This window comes from Zalophus californianus, chromosome 7 (genome assembly GCF_009762305.2).
Source record: "Zalophus californianus isolate mZalCal1 chromosome 7, mZalCal1.pri.v2, whole genome shotgun sequence".
In the NCBI taxonomy this organism is placed as follows: domain Eukaryota; kingdom Metazoa; phylum Chordata; class Mammalia; order Carnivora; family Otariidae; genus Zalophus; species Zalophus californianus.
This window is the reverse complement of record NC_045601.1, coordinates 130,766,921-130,789,032: the sequence shown is the minus strand read 5'-3', so window position 1 is coordinate 130,789,032 and position 22,112 is coordinate 130,766,921. Positions and strand designations below refer to the sequence as shown.

Here is a 22,112-nt window from a genome sequence, read left to right as displayed (position 1 = left end):
GCATTTGATACCCTCTCTTGTCCGTTGGGGTACGCCTGCACAGGAAGTATAGTTATCCCCATTGTGCAGAGAAGGGAACTGTGCGTCGGAATGTTTAAGCAACTTATTCAGCATCTCACAGCCGACAGATCCAGGGAGAGACCTCAGGTCTTCCGATGCCTCGTCCTGTGTGTGAATGCACAGTCTGCCTCCCTGCCTGGATCAGCCGAGGAAGGAGACCCAGGAGGTGGTCAGAAACACGGGACTGGGACCCAGGGAGGGCAACTCAGCCAGGAGGGGTCCACACACAAGCAGCACTGAAGCCATGGGAAGGATGCTCCTGTCCAAGGATGAGGGAAGTGAGAACAGAGCAGAGCAGAGCCTTGGGAAACACGGGCCAGAAGTGGGTGGAAGGTGAAAAGCCAGGAGCCAGTGATGAAGACTGAGAATTCTAAACTCATTTTAAGGTCCTTTTCAGTTTCTGCACGTTCGCATGAGCCAGCTGAACAAATAACAGCTCCTTTTCTACTTGCTTTTCAGGTATATGCCATCCCACCCTCTGCTTGCCGAGATGAGGCAGGGCTTAGGGAAAAAGAGTATGATTTCCCCCCTCCAGTGAGACAAGCTGTAAGGCTGGACGGCAGACCCGAGGGCATCTATGACATCCCCCCAACCAGCTCCAAGCCGATGGGGAAGGACCTTCACATAAAATATAACTGTGATGCTCCGGGAGCCGCTGACCTGGCGACACGAAGACACCAAAGCGTCTCGCTGAACCACCCGCCCTCACAGCTGGGACAGTCCCTGGGTCCCCAGAACGATGCCTACGACATCCCGCGAGGGGTTCAGTTTCTGGAGCCGCCAACAGAAACCAGTGAGAAAGCAAACCCCGAAGAAAGAGACGGTGTGTACGACATCCCTCTGCACAACCCCCCAGATGCCAAAGGCTCTCAGGACATGGTCGATGGTATCAACCGGTTATCTTTCTCCAGCACGGGCAGCACCAGGAGCAACATGTCCACATCTTCCACCACCTCCAAGGAATCTTCCTTGTCGGCCTCCCCATCTCAGGACAAAAGACTCTTGATGGATCCAGACACAGCCATCGAGAGGCTTCAGCGGCTCCAGCAGACCCTGGAGATGGGCGTCTCCAGCCTCATGGCGCTGGTGACCACAGACTGGCGGTGTTACGGATACATGGAACGACACATCAACGAGATCCGCACATCCGTGGACAAGGTGGAGCTGTTCGTGAGGGACTACCTCCATTTTGCCAAGGGAGCTGTAGCAAATGCTTCCTTCCTCCCCGAACTCATCCTCCACAATAAAATGAAGCGGGAGCTCCAAAGAGTGGAAGACTCCCACCAGATCCTGAGCCAGACCAGCCACGACTTAAATGAGTGCAGCTGGTCCCTGAATATTCTGGCCGTCAACAAGCCCCAGAACAAGTGTGATGACCTGGACCGGTTTGTGATGGTGGCAAAGACAGTGCCTGATGATGCCAAGCAGCTCACCACTACCATCAACACCAATGCAGAGGCCCTCTTTAGACCGGGCCCTGGCAGCTCGCCTGTGAAGAGTGGGTCCGAGAACATCATGAACTCTACGGAGTACCCACACCCTGCATCGCAGATGCAGCTGCTACATCCTGGGGACCACAAGGCCCAGGTCCTCCACAAGCCACTGCTCCCAAGCCTGGGCAAGGACCAGCCTCCTGACTGTAGCAGCAGTGATGGCTCTGAAAGGAGCTGGATGGATGATTATGACTACGTCCACCTACAGGTAAGGAAACCAGGCTCATAAAGCGCCTATGTTCGCATTCAGGGAGCCTGGGACTGACACGCATACGGCTGGTAGGCTGGACTGCCAGAGGCGACATTGTTAACGGTTCAAGAGCAGAATCCATAGCAACATTGTACAGTAGGAAGAACGCTGGCCTGAGAGTGCTGAGTAATCAGTTCTAGACCTTTTCCTGACACTGTGTGATCAACTTAGGAACCTCCTGGGGCCGTCACTTCTTCATCTGCAAAGTGAATGGAGCACGGGGTTGGAGCGATCCATTGATATGCCAAGCAGGAAGGGACTCCCCAAGTAGGAACGTGGGTCTTCAGATAATCACACCAGCTCCACCTCTATTTGCATTTTATGATAGAGTTCTGCATGGTATTTTATTTGAAGAAGGAGAGAGGCACTGTTAAAAAAAAAATGAAAACTCTAGACTAGAGAAATTCTCAGGTCCCTTCAGTCCTACAGTGTGTGTGTTTGTGTGTTTAATTACTTACAGAAAAACTTCACCCCACCTCAGGCTTACCTTGAGGAACACTGGGCGTTTGCCAGTTGACCTAGAACGTCACCAGCACATGGGGAATTGGGCAGGCACAGTCTGCCTTCTACATGTGGAAATTCCACCACGTTGACCTGGGATCCCTTTCACTTTGGGGAATTCAAACATTTGACCAAGATCCATTATTCAGAATTTGTCGTGCTATCTTCCTCGGCCATTCCTTTCATTTGACTGAGAGGGATGGATCACCCTAAGAACTGTTTAACTAACTACAGTTCCCGTGCATACAGGAGACCAGGCAAGGGAGAGAGCTGAGCCCCGCCTCCCACCCCCCACTGCTAAGGAAAGGTGTGGGAGAGAGTTGATAGGGGCATTCACCATTCCCCTGGAGGGTGGTTCAGCTCTGCATATTGGGAAATACTAATTTGGTCTAGAGTTGTAGATGATTCGAAGAAACCAGGAGTGCAGCACGGTCCCCATTTAGACCTGCGTTAGGAGGTTTATGGGTTTGCATATAATCTGAGAAGAACCCTGAGAAATAGTACTGTGTAAGGAGGTTTGAAGGGGAGCGTGGATCTCCCAAAATGGTAAAGTGGAGCGGAGATGGTGGCACCCCATGTGGAAACGGATTTTAGTTTCCAGCCCTGCCCTATGTGGGGACTCTGGAAGTCTGGCAGGGGAGTGCACCATCCCTGACTGGCGTTCTTAGGGCCTAACAGGGCCTAAAAGGGCCAAGGCAATGGAAAACTAAAGGGTATTTGCACATTTGTCAATGAAAGTGTAGCACAAGTGAATCACAGGGGTGATGTAATGTTTTCTTTATGTTGAAAAATAACAGGGGAAGGAGGAGTTTGAGAGGCAACAGAAAGAGCTGCTGGAAAAAGAAAATATCATCAAACAGAACAAGATGCAGCTGGAGCATCATCAAGTAAGTTCAACCAGGACAAAACCTACCTAGTATTGCAGGTTTCCTGCTTCATAAGGAAGGTAGCCTTTCAGAAGATCATGATTTTGGTCCTTCCAGCATTCTTGGGCATAAATAAGCTCCAAGGTTCAGGGTGCCTGAGTGGCTCAATGATCAAGTGTCCCAACTCTTAGTTTTGGCTCAGGTCATGATCTCAGGGTCCTGAGATCCAGCCCCATGTTGGCTCCGTGGCTCCGTGCTCAGTGTGGAATCTGCTTGGGATTCTCGCTTCCTCTCCCTCTGCTCCTCCCCGAATGCTCTCTCTCTCAAATAAATAAATCTTTTAAAAAAATAATAAGCTCTGGGCTGCCTGGGTGGCTCAGTTGGTTGAGTGTTCGACTCTTGATTTCAGCTCAGGTCATGATCTCAGGGTCATGGGATCGAGCCCCGAGTCCATCTGGCTTCACGCTCAGTGGGGAGTCTGCTTTTCTTTCTCTCTCTTGCTCTCTCTCTCCTCTCCTCTCTCCCACTGCCCCTCCCCCCCACTCTCTCTCTCAAATAAATAAATAAATCTTTAAAAATAATAATAAGCTCCAAGTCTTATAATAGGGGATAAGAACAAAGAGAAAGTTTATAGCTTTAGCAATCCAGCTGGTGTACCTGGATTATGTCTAAACAGCCATTTTTCCAGCTACTTCTGTACATCTAACATGTTAGGACTCTTTGGCTTAAGACTGTTGGTCTCAAGAAGCAAGACCCAGTCAAGCTAGCCCAAGCAAACAGGTTTTATAGTAAGGCCATAGTAGGGGAATGCAGGAAAAGAAAATGCAGATACGGTCAAGTCCAATGAGAGCTAGGATTGTAAATTCTCTCTCCTTCTTGTACTTCCTTTTCTCTAAATCTGCTTTCTTCTCCTCTATTGTCTGACAGTTTCCTCTGTTTATCTACTCATTTGGCTCCCATTGAACTTTACGGAACCCATAAATGGCCACTCAAAGTCCTTTCCACAGATGGCTTTTCATCTCAGCATCCTCGGCTGATAGCTCCTTACTGTGGTTCATCAAATTCCTAAAAAAAGAGAGAGAGAGAGAGAGAGAGAGAGAGAGAGTCTGATTGGGCCATCTCTATCTGTCTATCATCTATCTATCTCCTACAACACAAGCATATGGCTTGGCTGTTCTTGGTCCAATCTAAGAGAATGAGGGCAAGATCAAATGTGTTCAAAATATATCCAAGCCCTCAAACAAGGGATCTGGGCAAGGCAGGTTCACTCAAGAGTTGGGCATGAGTGGGGCTGATAATGATGAGTATTGCTGGTACAGGGCATAAAAATAAAGAGTAATGGATTGAGGACTTACATGCCTCAATGAAATGGCATGTAGAGACACAAACTGTCACACTGCACTCAGGAAACCAGAGTTCCTTTTTTTAAGATATTTTATTTTATTTTATTTATATTTATATTTTATTTATTTATTTTTTTAAGAGAGATAGTGAAAGAGTGTGAGTGGGGTGGAGGGAGGGGCAGACAGAGAAGGAGAGAGAGAATCTCAAGCAGACTCCACACTGAGTGCGGAGCCCAATGAGGGGCTCCATCTTACAACCCTGAGATCATGACCTGAGCTGAAATCAAGAGTCTGTTGCTTAACTGACTGAGTCACCCTGGCGCCCCAGGAAACCAGAGTTCTAATCCTTGCTTTCTCACCAGCCAACTCTGTGACCTTAGGCAAGTCATTTAACCTCCCTGAACTTCAGTTACTTCTATATAAAATGAGAAAATTCCCCCACCTCTCCATCTAATAAGATGATATATTTATGAACATATTTGCAAAAGCATAAGCAAAATGTCTTCAAACATCACCCTGTATCTGTTTATGTCCACTTTGGCATTTGGCCAAGTAGGACTGCAGGGCTTTAGGGAACTTGTTGAAACTGTAGTAATTTCTAAGAAGAAAGCAGATTCTGTTGAAAAGGAAAGCTCACTGTGCATTTCTTGGCGGAGAAGCTGGATGAGATTATCCCTATTCTGACTGAGCTCTACCTTGGAGCAGAAGATCGTGGAGTCCTAAGCTCAGGTCATTACCTGCAAAAGAAGGGTCTCCCCTGAGATTTGGTGGAATAGCATGAGACTATTATAACTGCAGTTTAAATAATACACCAGCCGGGAGCAGTAAGGAAAGAAGAAAGCTAACACTCATTGAGTCTAACTCTGTGAGAGGTTTTTTTCTTTCAACAGCTCTGGGTGGCTAAGTGCTCTGATGAACAATTAGCATTCAGATTCCCTTAGAGATGCTCTTTTCCACACTGCACATGTATTTATAGGCGCTAGTCTCTCCCGTAGTGCTGCATAATAACATTTACAAATCTTGACTGAAAGAGTAGGAGAAACAGAAAGGGGTCATGGATGGTCATTTATCTAAGAGTCTGGAAGGGACAGAGTCAAGTCTTTCCCAGAGAAGGAGCCAACTGTCATTGATTTACTTGATAAAGAGATCCCTCCATTTGATTTTCCTTTGCCTCCACTCAACATTCAATAAACATTTACATAGAGATGAGGATAGACCAAACACCACTCTAAGCACTTTGTAAATGTTAACTCATGGAACTTTCATAAACGTGCAGGTAACAGAGCTGAGTATAAAAGTAGCTGACTTCCAGCCTTAGGGCAGAAGAGACCAGTACCCAACCACAGGGGCCTGAGCTGAAGGATTCCTTAGCCATCCTCTTTCTCAACCTCTACATTTTACAGTTTAGGAAAGCAAAGCCTCCCATCTAATAGGCACTTGCCACTTATTAGGGATTGAAATCCCTGTCCCTGAACTCCAAGCCCTGGTTAATTTCCAGGACAGCACACTGCCTTCCCCTTCACGAAATCTGCTTGTCTCCCTTGCAGCTGAGTCAGTTCCAGTTGTTGGAACAAGAAATCACCAAGCCCGTGGAGAATGACATCTCCAAGTGGAAGCCTTCTCAGAGCCTCCCGACCACAAACAGCAGCGTGGGCGCTCAGGATCGTCAGCTGCTCTGCTTCTACTACGACCAGTGCGAGACCCATTACATCTCCCTCCTCAACGCCATCGACGCCCTCTTCAGCTGCGTCAGCTCGGCCCAGCCGCCACGCATCTTCGTGGCCCACAGCAAGTTTGTCATCCTGAGCGCACACAAACTGGTGTTCATTGGGGACACGCTGACAAGGCAGGTTGCCGCCCAGGACATTCGCAACAAAGTGATGAACTCCAGCAACCAGCTCTGCGAGCAGCTCAAGACGATCGTGATGGCGACCAAGATGGCGGCCCTCCATTACCCCAGCACCACGGCCCTGCAGGAGATGGTGCACCAAGTGACAGACCTGTCCAGGAATGCCCAGCTCTTCAAGCGTTCTTTGCTGGAGATGGCCACCTTCTGAGAGGAGAAGGAGGGAAAGCGGGGACTGAGTGCGCTACTAAGGAAAACTGGAAATGCTATCTGGTTTTTGTAAATGTTATCTATTTTTGTAGATAATTTTATATGAAAATGAACTATTTTAACATTTTATGGGTTAGACAACATTCAGAAATTCAGGGAGCTAGAGGGGGAATTTTTTTTTTTCTGTGTGATTCTTATGTAAACACAGAAGCATCTAAGGCATAAACTGTACAGAAACTGGTCCACGTGTGTGTGTATGCCTGTGTATTGGTGTTCGTTTGTAGATGTTTGTCCGATACATTCCATTAGAAAACATGAATGAAGAAGCACCTTAGTAAGCACGTCCTAATGCTGCATTTTTTTTTTTTTTAGAAAACATACCAGTTAGTTGTAATATTGCTCTACATATATTAGCGATTATTCTGAGCCTGTCACTTCCAAGTCTGGGAAGCACAGTATACGTATAAGTGTTCACCTTCCAATAACAAGGCATGGCATGACTTGTTCTTGTTTGGAAACCCCTTTCAAAATTGACCGTCTTGGGCCCATTGTGGCAAAATGCCTCACCTGTGATTGAAAAAGCCCTTTTATAAAAGAGAGAAATATATATATATATATATATATATATATATATATATATATATATATATATAAAAGAGAGAATTTCAGGAAGTATATGTTAACCCAAGCACCGATATTTTAGAAGTATGTAGAGGCCATATCCTCAGTTTGGGCTAGGTTGTTTCAACACAGAGAGGACATCGCAATAAAAGGAAAGCAAATGTTTTCCCCAGGGCCTTTTGATCATCTGCATTTACGAGTGACTTGGCCATGAGGTTTTCCAAGGGGTGTTTTTAGATTTCCAAAAATCATATTATTTGCAGCAGTAATTCATAAAGACACATCAGACTACCATTGTCCACAAAAAGAAGGGAAGGTTCCACCTGCCAGTTGTTAAGTAGAGGGCCTTCTGACTCTCAACGTTCACTTAGGTGCTACTACCTCCATTACCTGAGGAAAACCACCCAGTTCTTTGGTCACTTAAAGGTTAGAGCCACCAGGCCACATCCTATTCTAAGGGAATTCATTGCTCAATCTAGCACCTTCCTTAAAACATGCAGCTGCTGACCTGACACTCAGTCCATCCAATCTTTACAATTCTGTCTGGCCCATGAGCCTGTGTATACAGCCCACCACCGTCTTACAGCTCATCACAGCGCCCATGCCATAGTCTGTCCTATTATACCTGCTGGTGTTGGCACAGCACAGACATACGCACGAGCTATCAGACTGGTCTTGGGGCAAATGAAATACTTCCTACCTAGTGGGTAAATGTATTCACATATTAACAAGTCAGGAAGCACGTTATCTATAGGATTTCAGTCCAGTTCTTATCGAATGGTTCTCATCTAGCCTATTTGAAAACGTTTTTATTTGCAATATATGCCTTGACTTAATGAAGCTTGCTTGTTTTAAACAACCAAATCACTGGAACAGGAAAAGATTTAAGAGAAAAGAATGTGTGATCTAAGTGTGAGAAAAAAATCAGCAAAACATCATAGAAGGTGCTTCTCGAAACAACCATTATTGTAGTTCTCCGAGTTCCCATTCTGTCAAGAGATGATTAAAATGTATCATTATATGACAAGCAAGCATGTGGGGAAAAAGGAGATTTCTGAAAACAAACTCCGCAGGAGTTGAAAGGTGTCCCTATAGAGTTCATTGTATAATGTGTGTTTCTTAAGAGATGACAGACTTGTTCTAAGCTAAGTGGTGACATTTCACGTTTTCAAAACCAAAATTTCGATCTGTATTACTCTCTTCCCCATCTTGTATATAAAGGCTATTTTTAAATCATTAAATTTTTCGATCTTGATTTCCATAGGCACTGGGTTTTCTTTTCCCTATTCTTGTCTTTGTCACAGAATTTCATTTTGGCATATTTGGGCACTCCTAATAGAGAAAGTTAAATTATGGTTATTGTATTGATAGTATAGATCTGGATTTTTTAGGAAAATTGAGAGTTGTTTATTTTTTCATTTTTTATCACTTCAGAGTGTATTTACATTTGAAGAACATTCTGGGATCTGTGAACGTTGCCAAACCCAAATATCTGGAACAAGGCTTAGCTTCACCAAAAAGCCTGTACATTTAAGTGATGGATAGAATGACTTCTGCTATCATAATATGGAGGTTGCCATTCATGAGGTTTTAGAGTCAAAGAGAATGACTTAATTCATTTTGGAAGAGACATAAAAAAGAAAGAGTTAAAAGAAATTTTTTTTAATTTTTTTATTGTTATGTTAATCACCATACATTACATCATTAGTTCTTGATGTAGTGTTCCATGATTCATTGTTTGTGCATAACACCCAGTGCTCCACGCAGAACGTGCCCTCTTTAATACCCATCACCAGGCTAACCCATCCCCCCACCCTCCTCCCCTCTAGAAACCTCAGTTTGTTTTTCAGAGTCCATCGTCTCTCATGGTTCGTCTCCCCCTCCGACTTACTCCCCTTCATTCTTCCCCTCCTGCTATCTTCTTCTTCTTTTTTTTTTCTTAACATATATTGCATTATTTGTTTCAGAGGTACAGATCTGTGATTCAACAGTCCTGCACAATTCACAGCGCTCACCATAGCACATACCCTCCCCAATGTCTATCACCCAGCCACCCCATCCCTCCCACCCCCCACCACTCCAGCAACCCTCAGTTTGTTTCCTGAGGTTAAAAATTCCTCATATCAGTGAGGTCATATGATACATGTAAAAGAAAAATTTTTGATGAAAATTAGAGATTCATAACCACATAAATTATTTTTAATGCTTAGCCTACTCTTTCACACATGTATCCTACTAAGATTTGTAGGTAAGGTATTTGAGTATACCTTGTACCATTTTGCCCACATCTATAAGTATGAAGTGATTTTCAAGAAAAGTGTCAAGGCACTTGAGTGGGGAATAGAAGTCTTTTGAAAAAATGCTGCTGGAACAACTAGATCTCTCCGTGGAAAAAAATAAGTACTTACCTTAAACCCTACACAAAAATGAAATGGATCATAGACTTAAATGTAATACTTCTAGAAGAAATCATAGGAGAAAATCTTTGTGATCTCAGGTAGACAAAGTTTCCTTACATAGAAAAAAAAATAAGTAAGGAAATAAATAAGCCATAAAAGAAAAAAATTGATAAATTGGACTTCATCAAAATCAAACTTTTGCTCTTCTAAGGAGACTGTTAAAAATACAAAAGGGCAAACCACAAACCAGAAGAAAATATTTGCACCACATACATCAGCCAAGAACATTTATCGGAATGAGGAGACAATGACATTTTTTTAAATGGGCAAAAAAATGTGAACAGAAACCTCACAAAAGAAGACATATGAATGGGCAACAAGCAAATGAAATATAAACACACCAAACAGAGTCACTAAAGTTAAAAAGGCAAGCCATACCAGCTTGATGGACAGGGGAGATATGGTACAGATGCTTTGGAAAATAGATGGGCAGTTCCTTAAAATATTAAATCTATGCCTACCATGCAACCTAGGAATCCCTCTCCTAGGTATTTACTCAAGGGAAATAAAAACATATGTCCATACAAAAACTTGAAGAAGAATGTTCATAGCAGCTCTATTTGTAATAGCCAAAAACTAGAAACAACCCAGATGCTCGTCTCTGTGAATGAATAAAACCTCATGGTATTTCCACACAATGGAATACTACACAGAGACAAAAAGGAACCAAAAAAAAAAATGGAAATAAAACCAACATGAAAGAATTTCAAAACCATTATGATGTGTAAAAGAAGCCAGACAGAACAGAATACACAAGGTATGTTTCCATTTACACAAAATTCTAAAAATGCAAACTATAGTGACAGGAAGCAGATCAGTGTTGTCCCGCAAAGAGAAAAGGGTGGGAGGGATTACAAAGGATCTCGGGGAAACTTTTGGGAATGATGAAAATGCCCATTTTCTTGATTGTGGTGATGGCTTCGCAGGTATACACATGTCAAAACTCATCAGATTGTACACTTGAAATACATGCAGTTTATTCTTTTGTTAATTATGACTTTTTTTTTTTTAAGTAAGTGGTCTAACCACTCCAATTAGAAGTCAGAGATTCTCAGGCTGGATTTTTTTTTTTTAAAGCAAGACTGGGGCACCTGGGTGGCTCAGTCATTAAGCATCTGCATTTGGCTCAGGTCATGGTCCCAGGGTCCTGGGATCAAGCCCTACATGGGGCTCCCTGCTCAGTGGGAAGCCTGCTTCTCTCTCTCCCACTCCCCCTGCTTGTGTTCCCTCTATCACTGTGTCTCTGTCAAATAAATAAATAAAATCTTTTTTAAAAAAAAGCAAGACTAAACTATATACTATTTAAAAGACACCTACATTAAATAAAAACACACAAATAAGTTTAAAAGCAAAGGGATAGGAAGAGATGTATCATGCACACTGTGATTTAAAAAGGAAAAATCTGGAGTGGTTATATTGCCAAAGTAGAATTGAGTACAGGGACAAAGGAGGACATTTCATGACAAAGGGTCAACTCATAAAAAAAAAAGTGAAACATTACTAACGGTGTATGTACCTAGTCACAAAGTTTCAAAATACATGAAGCAAAAACTGATATAACTAAAAGGAGAAAGGGAAAATTTGTAATTATAGGTAGAGATTTAGATACTCCTGTCTCAGTAATTAATAGAACAAGTAAACAAATTATCAGTAATAACTGGTAAAGATGGAGCAGCTGGAACACCCCTACACTGCTGGTAGGAATGTAAAATGGTGCAACCATTTTTGAAAATCGTTTGGCAATCTCTTATAAAGTTAAACATACACTTACCATATAACCCAGCAATTCCAATCATAGGTATTTACCCAAGAGAAATTGAAGTATACATGTCCCCATAAAAAACTGCAATGAAGACAATCCAATGGCATCAATAGGTGAGTATATAAATAAATTGTGGTCTATTCATACAATGGAATACTATTCAGCGATAAAAAGGAGTGAATGGCAGTAATTTCTCTGACATCCGCCACAGCAACATTTTTCTAGATATGTCTCTTCTAAGGCAAGGGAAACAAAAGCAAAAATAAACTATTGGGACTGCATCAAAATAAAATGCTTCTGCACAGCAAAGGAGACAATCAACAAAACAAAACAGCCAACTTACAGAATGGGAGAAGATATTTGCACATGACATAACCAAGAAAGGGTTAGTATCCAAAATATATAAAGAACTTCTACAACTCAATATCCAAAAAACAAATAATCCAATTTAGAAATGGGCAGAAGACATATAGAGACATGGTCTCCAAAGAGATACAGATGGCCAACAGACAATGTGAAAATATGCTCAACATCCCTAATCATCAGGGAAATGCAAATCAAAATCATAATGAGCTATCACCTCACACCTGTCAGAATGGCTAAAATCAAAAACATAAGAAACAACAAGTGTTGGTGAGGACGTGGAGAAAAAGGAACCCTCGTGGGACACCGGGATGGTACAGTTGGTTGAACATCAGGCTCTTGGTTTTGGCTCAGGTCATGATCTCAAGGTGGTGAGATCGAGCCCTGTGTCAGGCTTTAAGCTTAGCGAGGAGTCTGCTAAAGTTTCTCTCTCCATCTCCCTCTGCCCCTCCCTGCTCGCTCACTCTCTCTCTCTGTCTCTTTGTCTCTCTCTCGTGAATAAATAAATCTTTCAGGGCGCCTGGGTGGCTCAGTTGGTTAAGCGACTGCCTCCGGCTCAGGTCATGATCCTGGAGTCCCGGGATCGAGTCCCACATTGGGCTCCCTGCTCAGCAGGGAGTCTGCTTCTCCCTCTGACCCTCTCCCCTCTCATGCTCTCTCTCTATCTCATTCTCTCTCTCAAATAAATAAATAAAATCTTTAATAAATAAATAAATAAATCTTTCAAAAATTTTTAAATTTTAAAAAAAGGAACCCTTGTGCACTGTTGGTGGGAATGCAAACTGGTGCAGCCACTGGAAAACAGCATGGAAGTTCCTCAAAAAATTAAAAATAGAATCACAATATGACCCAGTAATCACACTATTTACCAAAAGAATACAAAAACACTAATTCAAAAAGATATATGCATCCCTACATTTATTGCAGCATTATTTGCAATAGTCAAATTATGGAAGCACCCCAAGTGTCTACTGATAGATGAATGGATGCAGACGGGTGGGTGTGTGTGTGTGTGTGTGTGTGTGTGTGTGTGTGTATACACACGATGGAATATTGCTCAGCCTTAAAAAAGAATGAAATCTTGCCATGTGCAACAACATGGATGGAGCTAGAGACTATAATGCTAAGTGAAATAAGTCAGAAAAAGACAAATACCATATGATTTCACTCATATGTGGAATTTAAGAAACAAAACAAACGAACAAAGAAAAAAGAGACAAACCAAGAAACAAACTCTTAACTATAGAGAACAAACTAATAGGGGAGGTGGGGAGGGGGTGAAATAAGTGAAAGGGATTAAGGGTACACTTATCAGATGGGCACTGAATAATGTATAAAATTATTGAATCATATTGTACACCTGAAACTAATACAACACTGTATGTTAACTACAAAAAAAAGGCAACCAAAACAAAAAATTCATAAAAAGGAGTGAACTAATTATACATGTAACAGCATGAATGAATCAACCTTAGAAATATTTTGCTGAGAAAAAGCTACCCAAATAAAGAGTACATATATATGAAACTCTAGAAAACACAAATCTATTTTCTAGTAACAGAAATCAAATCAGCGATTTCCTGAAGTCAAGGGTGAGAGTTGGGAATAATCTGGAAAAGAGCACAAAGGAACTTTCTGGTGTGATCAGTATATTTTATTTCAGTGCTGTAGATTTATAATGGAAGTGTTTTGCCATGTGCACTGTCCAACGCAGTACACAATAGTCAGATGTGGCTTTTGAGCATTTGAAAGGTGACTAGTACAAACAAGGAGTTTTTAATTTCAGTTAATTTTAGTTCATTTTAAGTAGCTACATGTGATGGGACGCCTGGTTGGTTAAGCATCTGCCTTCAGCTCAGGTCATGATCCCAGGGTCCTGGGATTGAGCCCGAGTCTGGCTCCCCACTCAGTGCAGAGTCTGCTTGTCTCCCTCTGCTCTTCCCCCCACTTGTGCACTCTCTCTCATAAATAAATAAATCTTTAAATAGACACATGTGGTTAGTGGCTACCATACTGGACAAGTTCTGTATCTACATCTTGAATCTTAGGGTAATTATGCAAATGCAGGTATCTGTCAAAATTATATTACACACACAAAATGGGTGCATATTATAGTATGTTAGTCATAGCTTAATAAAGTTGATTTTAAAAAGAGGTAAAGCAGGGGTGCCTGGGTGGCTCAGTCGGTTAAGAGTCGGCCTTCAGCTCAGGTCATGATCTCAGGGTCCTGGGATTGAGCCTCCATGGGGCTCCCTGCTCAGCGGGGAGTCTGCTTCTCCCTCTGCTCCTCACCCTCCCCCCACCCTGTTCGTGTTCTCCCTCTCTCTCTCTCTCACTCACTCTCTGTCTCTGAAATAAATAAATAAAAATCTTTTTTTAAAAAAAGGAGGTAAAGCATTTCCCAACTAACTGTAACGTTCCATTTTTTTCAAGCCAATATTACCCGTTAATTCACAGAAACACCGGAAGGCCCACAAAAATAAGGTCAAATCAGAAAGTTCAGCTTTTGAGCGCCTGGGTGGCTCAGTTGGCTAAGCGACTGCCTTAGGCTCAGGTCATGGTCCTGGAGTCCCGGGATCGAGTCCCGCATCGGGCTTCCTGCTCAGCAGGGAGTCTGCTTCTCCCTCTGACCCTCTTCCCTCTCGTGCTCTCTATCTCGCATTCCCTCTCTCTCAAATAAATACATAAAATCTTTAAAAAAAAAAGAAAAGAAAGTTCAGCTTTTTAGTGTCAACCCTGGGGCTAGTTCAAGAGCCATCTGGAAGACAAAGGCACTTTCCCCATTCCCTCATCAGTAAAAGTCATAAACCACATCTACATTCTTCACAGTTTTTGAGGAAATATGACAAAAGAACGGTTGCCATTCACCAGAGGACATGAAAAACAAGGATTCATTTATTCATTGAACATTTTCTGCCTGGCCGCCAGAACCCGCGAGATGGGTTGTGCCTTCAAGGCAACAGTGAGCGGTCCCACCTCGAGGAGCCGCCCAGCCGCACAGCCTCCCAGCCTCCCAGCCTCCCAGCCAGGGTCTCTTATCTGCTCAGCAAACGTGTGAGGCTCCAGCAGAGCAGGAAAGCAAGGGAAGACCTGCTCTCTGCTTTTCTTTGTTTGAAACCAAAAGTAAACATGCCTTTTCAACAATTTAAGGCAGATTACAGACAAAAGCCCAACGGAAAGTCAATCCCGTATGAGGAGCTTTAAAAAAAAAGTACTTTTGAAATGGGAACCAAGAAAGTGATAGAAAATAAAATACATATAGATAGAAGGAGAAATACAGTCCAAGACACTGTCTGGCCTATCCAGGGATTTAATCCAGGAAGAGGTGCTTAACACACGGGAAGCCTTCTTGAAAAGGCCGCCATTATGATTACAGACAAATACCAACTTTGTTCTGAAAACAGCTCTTTGCAGTGTGGAGGGGAGTGAGGAGGGACCTCCAGGATCCTGAAAGCTCAGTTAGGAAGCTCTTGTATCAGTTCTAGGAGAAAGGGCAAAGGTAGCCTGGACTAAAAAGGAGGCAGAAGCAGACAGATTCCAGGTGTATAGGAATCAACGTGATTGATGCATTGCACATGGCGCCCGATGGAGAGGGAGCGAGGCTGAGGGTTTCTGGTTTGGGCATCGGGACAGACGTGGACTCCTTCTGAGCTAGGAAGCACCCAAGTTCTCCACATCTCCACGGAAGCAGCCTATGGTGAGCATTCTCCCAGCCTGGCGCTGAACACAAGGCTGGGCAAAGAACAAGAGAGAGCGAACAACGTTTTCCAAGAAACGCCAAGCTATCAGGAGAAGACTCTGTGAAGTCCACCTTCTTTCCTCCCAGGTCCTGAACGTGTATGCACATGCTGATCTTGTGGTTGAAAAAAAGAAAAGAAAAAACAACCTTGAGAGCATTTTAATGAGTACAGGCCAGCATACAGGGGAGAAACCTTCAAGGGGCAACCAAAAAAAAATTTAGCATACTGACTTTTATCTCAGGGTTTACTGTTACCAGTCTCTAAAACAAATTCCTCTGCAGCCTGGAGGGAAGAAAGAGCCCATACCTCACAACACGATTTAAGCCCATCTCCTAACAACTATAATTAAGAAAACTGAGTTAACAGAAAGGGCACCCTCGTTTGTCTCCTCGCGGACAATTTTCCAGGGAGACAAGAGTCAGCAAGGAATGATGTTAAATGAAAACATACCCCTAATTTTCTCTGGACTGCCTGGCAGTTAGGATACCATCAGACACCAGACACCATCTCTCCCTCCCCCCGCAGCTACCATGAAAAAGCAGTTTATGAGTCTCCTTTATGACCCAGGGAGCATAACAGAGGTTTTTCAGAACTGCCTGAGCCCTTTGTGATTTAAATCCCTATTAAAGAAGTTGAAGTCTCCAAGAAAAATGCTTGTGAGTGGGACATTTTAAAACATTGCAAAGAGAAGCAACATATTCAAGTCTTGCACAATGTTGAAATACCAAGACAAAGGACTGGTGTGGGTGTATTTTTAGGAGGATGTAAAAATGTAAATGGACAACTTAGTTAAGGTTGTCCTCCCCCCCCCACCCCCACCCCCCGCACGCTGGGGAAATAATTTCCACCTATCTGTCTAGACATCCAATCAACACTAGGAAAAAAAAAAACCCAAGATTTGACAAAAGAAGGTTTTAGTTGAATAATGGGTCCCCCAATCCTGTTTGCAAAAGGAAAATCAACAAGCAAGAAAACAAAAGGTCTGCAAAGAACACTCAGAAGAGGGCCTGTGGGGGCCTGTTGTGCAGAGGAAAGCATTCTAGAGAAAAGTTATCATGTCCGGTTGTTCGCAAAGTGGACTGGGCTCGTGTGTTTACACTTCCCAGGCGGCTGCCCTTACTAGAAAGGGCCCCCCCAAGACTCCTTTATTTCCCTGCCACTGCAAATGGCCTGTGCTCATTCACTCCAGGTAACAATGTCTTTATCTGGGCACCACCTTAGAAGGTTCTGAAGCTTTTCACTTAGTGCCCAGCATTTTGCTGACCTAAAGCAGAGTTCACTGGGGAGCCCTCAGGGTAGCCTCACACAGCACCCCCTTGTGGTTTGTTGGGGAAACAAAAAGCCTAGGAGGACAACGGGGTTTCTCAAACAGATTTGGCCACCAACCTGCCTTCGAAATGGGGATGCTAATGCAGACCTTGCTCGATGTGACGAATATAAGCTTTTTTTTTTTATTATGTTATGTTAGTCACCATACAGTACATCATTAGTTTTTGATGTAGTGTTCCATGATTCATTGTTTTCGTATAACACCCAGTGCTCCGTGAATTACGTGCCCTCCTTAATACCCATCACCAGGCTAACCCACCCCTGCACCACTCTGAAACCCTCAGATTGTTTCCCGGAGTCCATAGTCTCTCATGGTTCATCTCCCCCTCCGATTTCCCCCTCTTCATTTTTCCCTTCCTTCTCCTAATCTCCTCCATGCTATTGCTTATGTTCCACATATGAGTGAAACCATAGGATAATTGTCTTTCTCTGCTTGACTTACTTCACTTAGCATAATCGCCTCCAGTTCTATCCATGTCGTTGCAAATGGTGGCTATTCATCCTTTCTGATGGCTGAGTAATACTCCCTTGTATATATGAACCACAGCTTTTAACATAATTCTGGAGTGCTCTGCAAACACAGAGCGGTACTATTATTTCTCTGCTTGCACATCGCCCTATTCTATTGTATATTTCAGATCTAGGGCATCTTGGGTTCTTCTTCTCCATCTCATGGCCTGGCTCACACAAGGAGTTCAATTCATGTGTGCTGACTGGTTCACTCACCAAATGAATGACTCTACTCCCTGACTGCCCCCTACCAATCCCACACTGGAGAAGCCCTTTGAAACAGAAGGACTTTGCAGGACCTTTAAAGATAACAAATAAAAACTGAAATCCCTCTGAAGGGCAGGATTTAGAGTACTCATACGTGTTGGTTGCTTTGTTTCCCTTCATGTAAGTGATTTTCCATCATTTACTTTAGTGCCTGTCTTGTGGTGGTGGTGGTGGTGGTGGTGGTGGTGATGGTTGTTGGAGGGCTGTGATTTCTCTGCCTGCAAGTTCCTGAGGTGGGATTTCATGTTTCATAGCTTCCTGTGGGCACAGCTCCAGGGTACTCCCTTGAGAGGTTGGTGTAATGAGACCAAGCCCTCTGTCCCCGGATTTAGAATCGGTGTGCGGTGCTGTTACATCACCCTCTGCACTCTCTGGATGGGACTCAGCACTTCTGTTTCTTCCCCATCCTGACACTCAGATCTTGATACCTCACAGCATTTACAGACCTTTCAACCATGCGGTCTAGAGGTAAAAATCAATTATAGAGAAAACTGACAAAAGCCTAAATAGAAGAAGAGCTCTATTACCTGTAAGCAAATTGTAGGCAGATGTACTCATGTGGAAGCATCAGGAATGTTTTCTTTCTTGTGAGAAACTGATAAGCTTTTTGTCATGGAAGTGGGATTTTTGTAACCCGTAGATCATGTTCTCCTTTTCGCCTTTCTTAGCAAGAAGTTCAGAGACAAATTTGACACCCAGTGTCAGTAACTATGTAGTAACCTATGGCTTGAGTCTCTGCGTTCTAACTTTTCCCTTTGTCTAATCTTTTTTACCTAACTCATTCCCTGTCCTCTCTTTGTAGCCTACTATCTTTACTATCACATGTATTCACGGGAAATATTTTGACTGTAAGAGAGCTTAGATGCTCATGGGGTGTGTAAAGACTCCCGGGCTCTGCTTCTCCCTTCTGCAGAGTCAAGATGTTCTCCAGGAGGATGGGCTGGGCCAGTCCTACTGGGCTCACAGCCAGTCTGCCTGCTGCTAGGGTCCCGGGGTGGGACAGGTTCTACTGGCCATTTCTGACACCCTGAGTCAATCTTTCATTGCAACTTCTCCCAGGTTGGGATGTAAAACCAGTCCAGATTTCCACTTCCGCTGCTGGCCGTCTTCCCTCAAGGAACCAATGCCCTTTCCTGAAATCCCGTGTCCAACATTAAGGGTGAGGTTCCCATTCCTTGTTCTTTCAGGAGGCATCACAGCCCCTTTATTATTTCATCGCTGCAAGCTTGACTCATCAGCGCCCAGAAACATCGAATGCCCCGTGACGTCTGGAAGCCTCATAACAAAAAATGTGCAAACTTTCCAGCTACAGGTGGAAGGAGCACATCCCCACTCTGGTCACATTCCCATGGAGGGAAGGACTTCCTTCTACCCTCACACACATATACTTCCCCCAGTGACTGGTGCTTCCACGTGGCAGAGAAACATCCTTCAGTCTCCCCACAGACCGCTTATTAGCTGCAATGGAAAAATAGTAATTATATGGTGGAGAAATCAGACAGCCACTTGACAGAGCAGGGCGATCGAAACACCACCAGTGAGGGGCAGATGGACATCGTGTGTGTCCAGAGATGAGCGCCTGAGACGGTCACAACATCACTTCTGTAAGACTGAATCTCCTCACCTAATCATGATGAAACATCAAACACAAGATGAAGGATGCTCATTCTATTTTTCAAAGGCGAGAGGGGATACATCCTCTGCAAAAATATCAATCTTATACAAAACAAAGGAAGGCGATGGAATGTTTTCAGATTAAAAGAGGCAAGAGAGACCTCACAACAAGAAAGAATACCTGGTGCGAATCTGGATCCATCCCATTCTGGAGGAAATAATAAAAGACCCGACACGGGGTTCAAACTCATGACCCTGAGGTCAAGACCTGGACTGAGATCGAGAGTCGGACACTTAACTGACTGAACCACATAGGTGCCCCCGTAAAGGACCTTATTACTGGGTTAATTGTCAACATTGAAATATGGACAGTAAATTAACAGAAGTATCTCATCAATGTTAAATTTCCTAAGGTTGATAAATATGCTACTTTTGGAAGAGAACAGCTGTATTCCCAGCAAATACGCACTGAAGTATTCTGGGGTAAAGGGACACAGTGTAGACATGTATGTCTCAGAAAAAGAATGTTACACGTGCTAAGCACAAGGAGTCTCAGGAAAGGGTGCTATTCTCCTTCCTACAAATTTTCTGTAAATTTGGAATTATGTCCAAATAAAATGCCTTAAAAACAACAACACTTCGATTTTACCTCTGAGAGCTTGGCCTCAGCAATAGAATCTGGGTTTAAATCTCATCTCTGCCTCTTAGCTGTGTGATCTTGAGCTATTTTCCTCTCTGCAAGCCTTGATTTCCTCATCCGTAAAATGAGTATAATAATAGTATCTGTGTCATAGGCTCATAACAAAGCTTAAAGTTACAAGTTAATATTTGTAATAATATTTGTAAATATTTGTAATATTTAAGAACAGGTGTCGGCACACAGTCAGCATCATGCAATTGTTTGATAAATGCATGGCTATAATTTTGAAGTTAAAAAACAAAACAAACACACAAAACACCTTTTTCCAAACCTAAACATCCCCTCTTAGGATCCACTGACTAACTAAGTTAGTACATCAATGTTTTCATAGATTTAGCATGAACTGTGTGTTAATTGTTGGGTGGCCAACCAGACAAGTATGATTCATCGAGGAAGGTCAGAAATGTGGAGGGAGCTTAAGCTATTCAGGTAACTTTGCTTCTGTAAACACAGTGAAATATATTACACATCAGATATTCCATTAAAATAAACACAGAGATGGGGCACCTGGGTGTCTCAGTCAGTTAAGCATCTACCTTCAGCTCAGGTCATGATCCCGGGTTCCTGGGATCGAGCCCCACATCAGGCTCCCTGCTCAGCAGGGAGTCTGCTTCTCCCTCTGCCTCTACCCCTCCCCCCTGCTCATGCTCGCTCTCTCTCTTTCTCAAATAAGTAAAATCTTTAAAAATAAAATAAAATACACACAGAGAAAATAAGTACTCATTGAACTGAGCACATCTTTGAAATATAATATTGAGTTTCCAAGAAATAAAGGGAGAGGGGGAAATATAACTTTCCAGATGGCCCAGCCTTGTTTGGGGGCCACAACATAAGCAGAAAATCAGAAACAAGTCTCTTCACAGCCATGACTTATTTCAAACTTCATAGGAGAATGTCCTATTACACACCACAAACCCGATGAAGGAAAGGTAAGAATCTCCCATTTTTCAGCCTCTGCTGTCATTTGTCCTGGAAGAGAGCAGAGGTAGGGCAACTAAGAGGCATTTTGCAAAGTTCCTGAAGACTCTTGTCAGGAAAGCCCTCGTGTCGGCAGGGCCCGAGCGAGCATTCTCTGGGCTTCAGGGCACCTCAGAAAGCCTTCTGGCTCATCCCCCAGGTTCCAGGACAATGACCACTGACAGCATCCAAGGGGATGGCAGTGCCTCCAAGCCCCAGGTCACGGTGACTACAGCGTGGAAGAGGTGATGAATGTTCGCTTGGGGTAACCCCAGAGATAAGCAGCTCAGCCACACCTGCAACTCTGCCAGACTTGATCCGGGTCAAACCCTGATGAAACAGCCTCACTGTTCTACTGATGGGGTGATGGATTTTATTATTACTATTATTATTTTTAGAGAGAACGTGAGAACTGAGCTGGGAGGGGCAAAGGGAGAGGGAGAGAGAGGATCCCAAGCAAACTCCCCCATCAGCACAGAGCCCAACGTGGGGCTTGATCTCACGGCCCTGAGACCATGACCTGACACGAAATCAAGAGTCGGTCATTTAACCAAGTGAGCCACCCAGGTGCCCCAGTGATGGAGTTCTTTATATTATTATTATTTTTTAAAGATTTTATTTATTGATTTGACAGAGAGAGCAAGCGAGCACAAGCAGAGGAAGCAGCAGAGGGAGAGGGAGAAGCAGGCTCCCCGCTGAGCTGGGAGCCCGATGTGGGACTCAGTCCCAGGACCCTGGGATCATGACCTGAGCTGAAGGCAGATGCTTCACCGAATGATCCACAGGTATCCCTATATTATTATTTTAAACAAGAAGTTCATTTAAACAACAAGACATTTGACTTGAAATAAAAGTTACCCGGGATTCATTTCCTTTAGAGAAATTTATTCTGACTTAAAAACAGATTGCCCTCTATGTAACAGCTATGTACAAAAGACTATAAAATGTTTGAGTTGTCCTTGGTTTTACAATGATAAGTGAAATAGGTTAGAATTCTCCAATCAAATAAAGTACGCCAAGGATTTTGTTGTTGTTATTGCTTGTCAAGCAATGAGAGCAAAATAATTTAATGACATATAAAAATAAAAGTTGAGGGGCACCTCAGGTCATGATCTCAGAGTCGTGAGATGGAGCCGTGCGTGGGGTTCCACGCTCCGCGCAGAGTCTGCTTGAGATTCTCCCTCTCCCTCTGTCTCTCCCCCTGCTCCCACTCTCTCTCTC

The 22,112-nt window shown here is 43.5% G+C and overlaps 1 protein-coding gene across 5 annotated transcripts in view; it reads left to right on the top strand.

The window, feature by feature from the left end:
* Positions 1-8,453, top strand: part of NEDD9 (neural precursor cell expressed, developmentally down-regulated 9) — a 177,291-nt gene extending 168,838 nt beyond the window's left edge. For all 5 annotated transcript variants that reach the window (XM_027601733.2, XM_027601734.2, XM_027601735.2 and 2 more), the window contains 3 exons: positions 520-1,761; positions 3,102-3,191; positions 6,061-8,453. In XM_027601733.2, the coding sequence (XP_027457534.1) occupies positions 520-1,761; positions 3,102-3,191; positions 6,061-6,570 (1,842 nt within the window). In that variant the 3' untranslated portion in view covers positions 6,571-8,453. The remainder of the gene's footprint in view (positions 1-519; positions 1,762-3,101; positions 3,192-6,060) is intronic.
* The last annotated feature ends 13,659 nt before the right edge of the window (positions 8,454-22,112 follow it).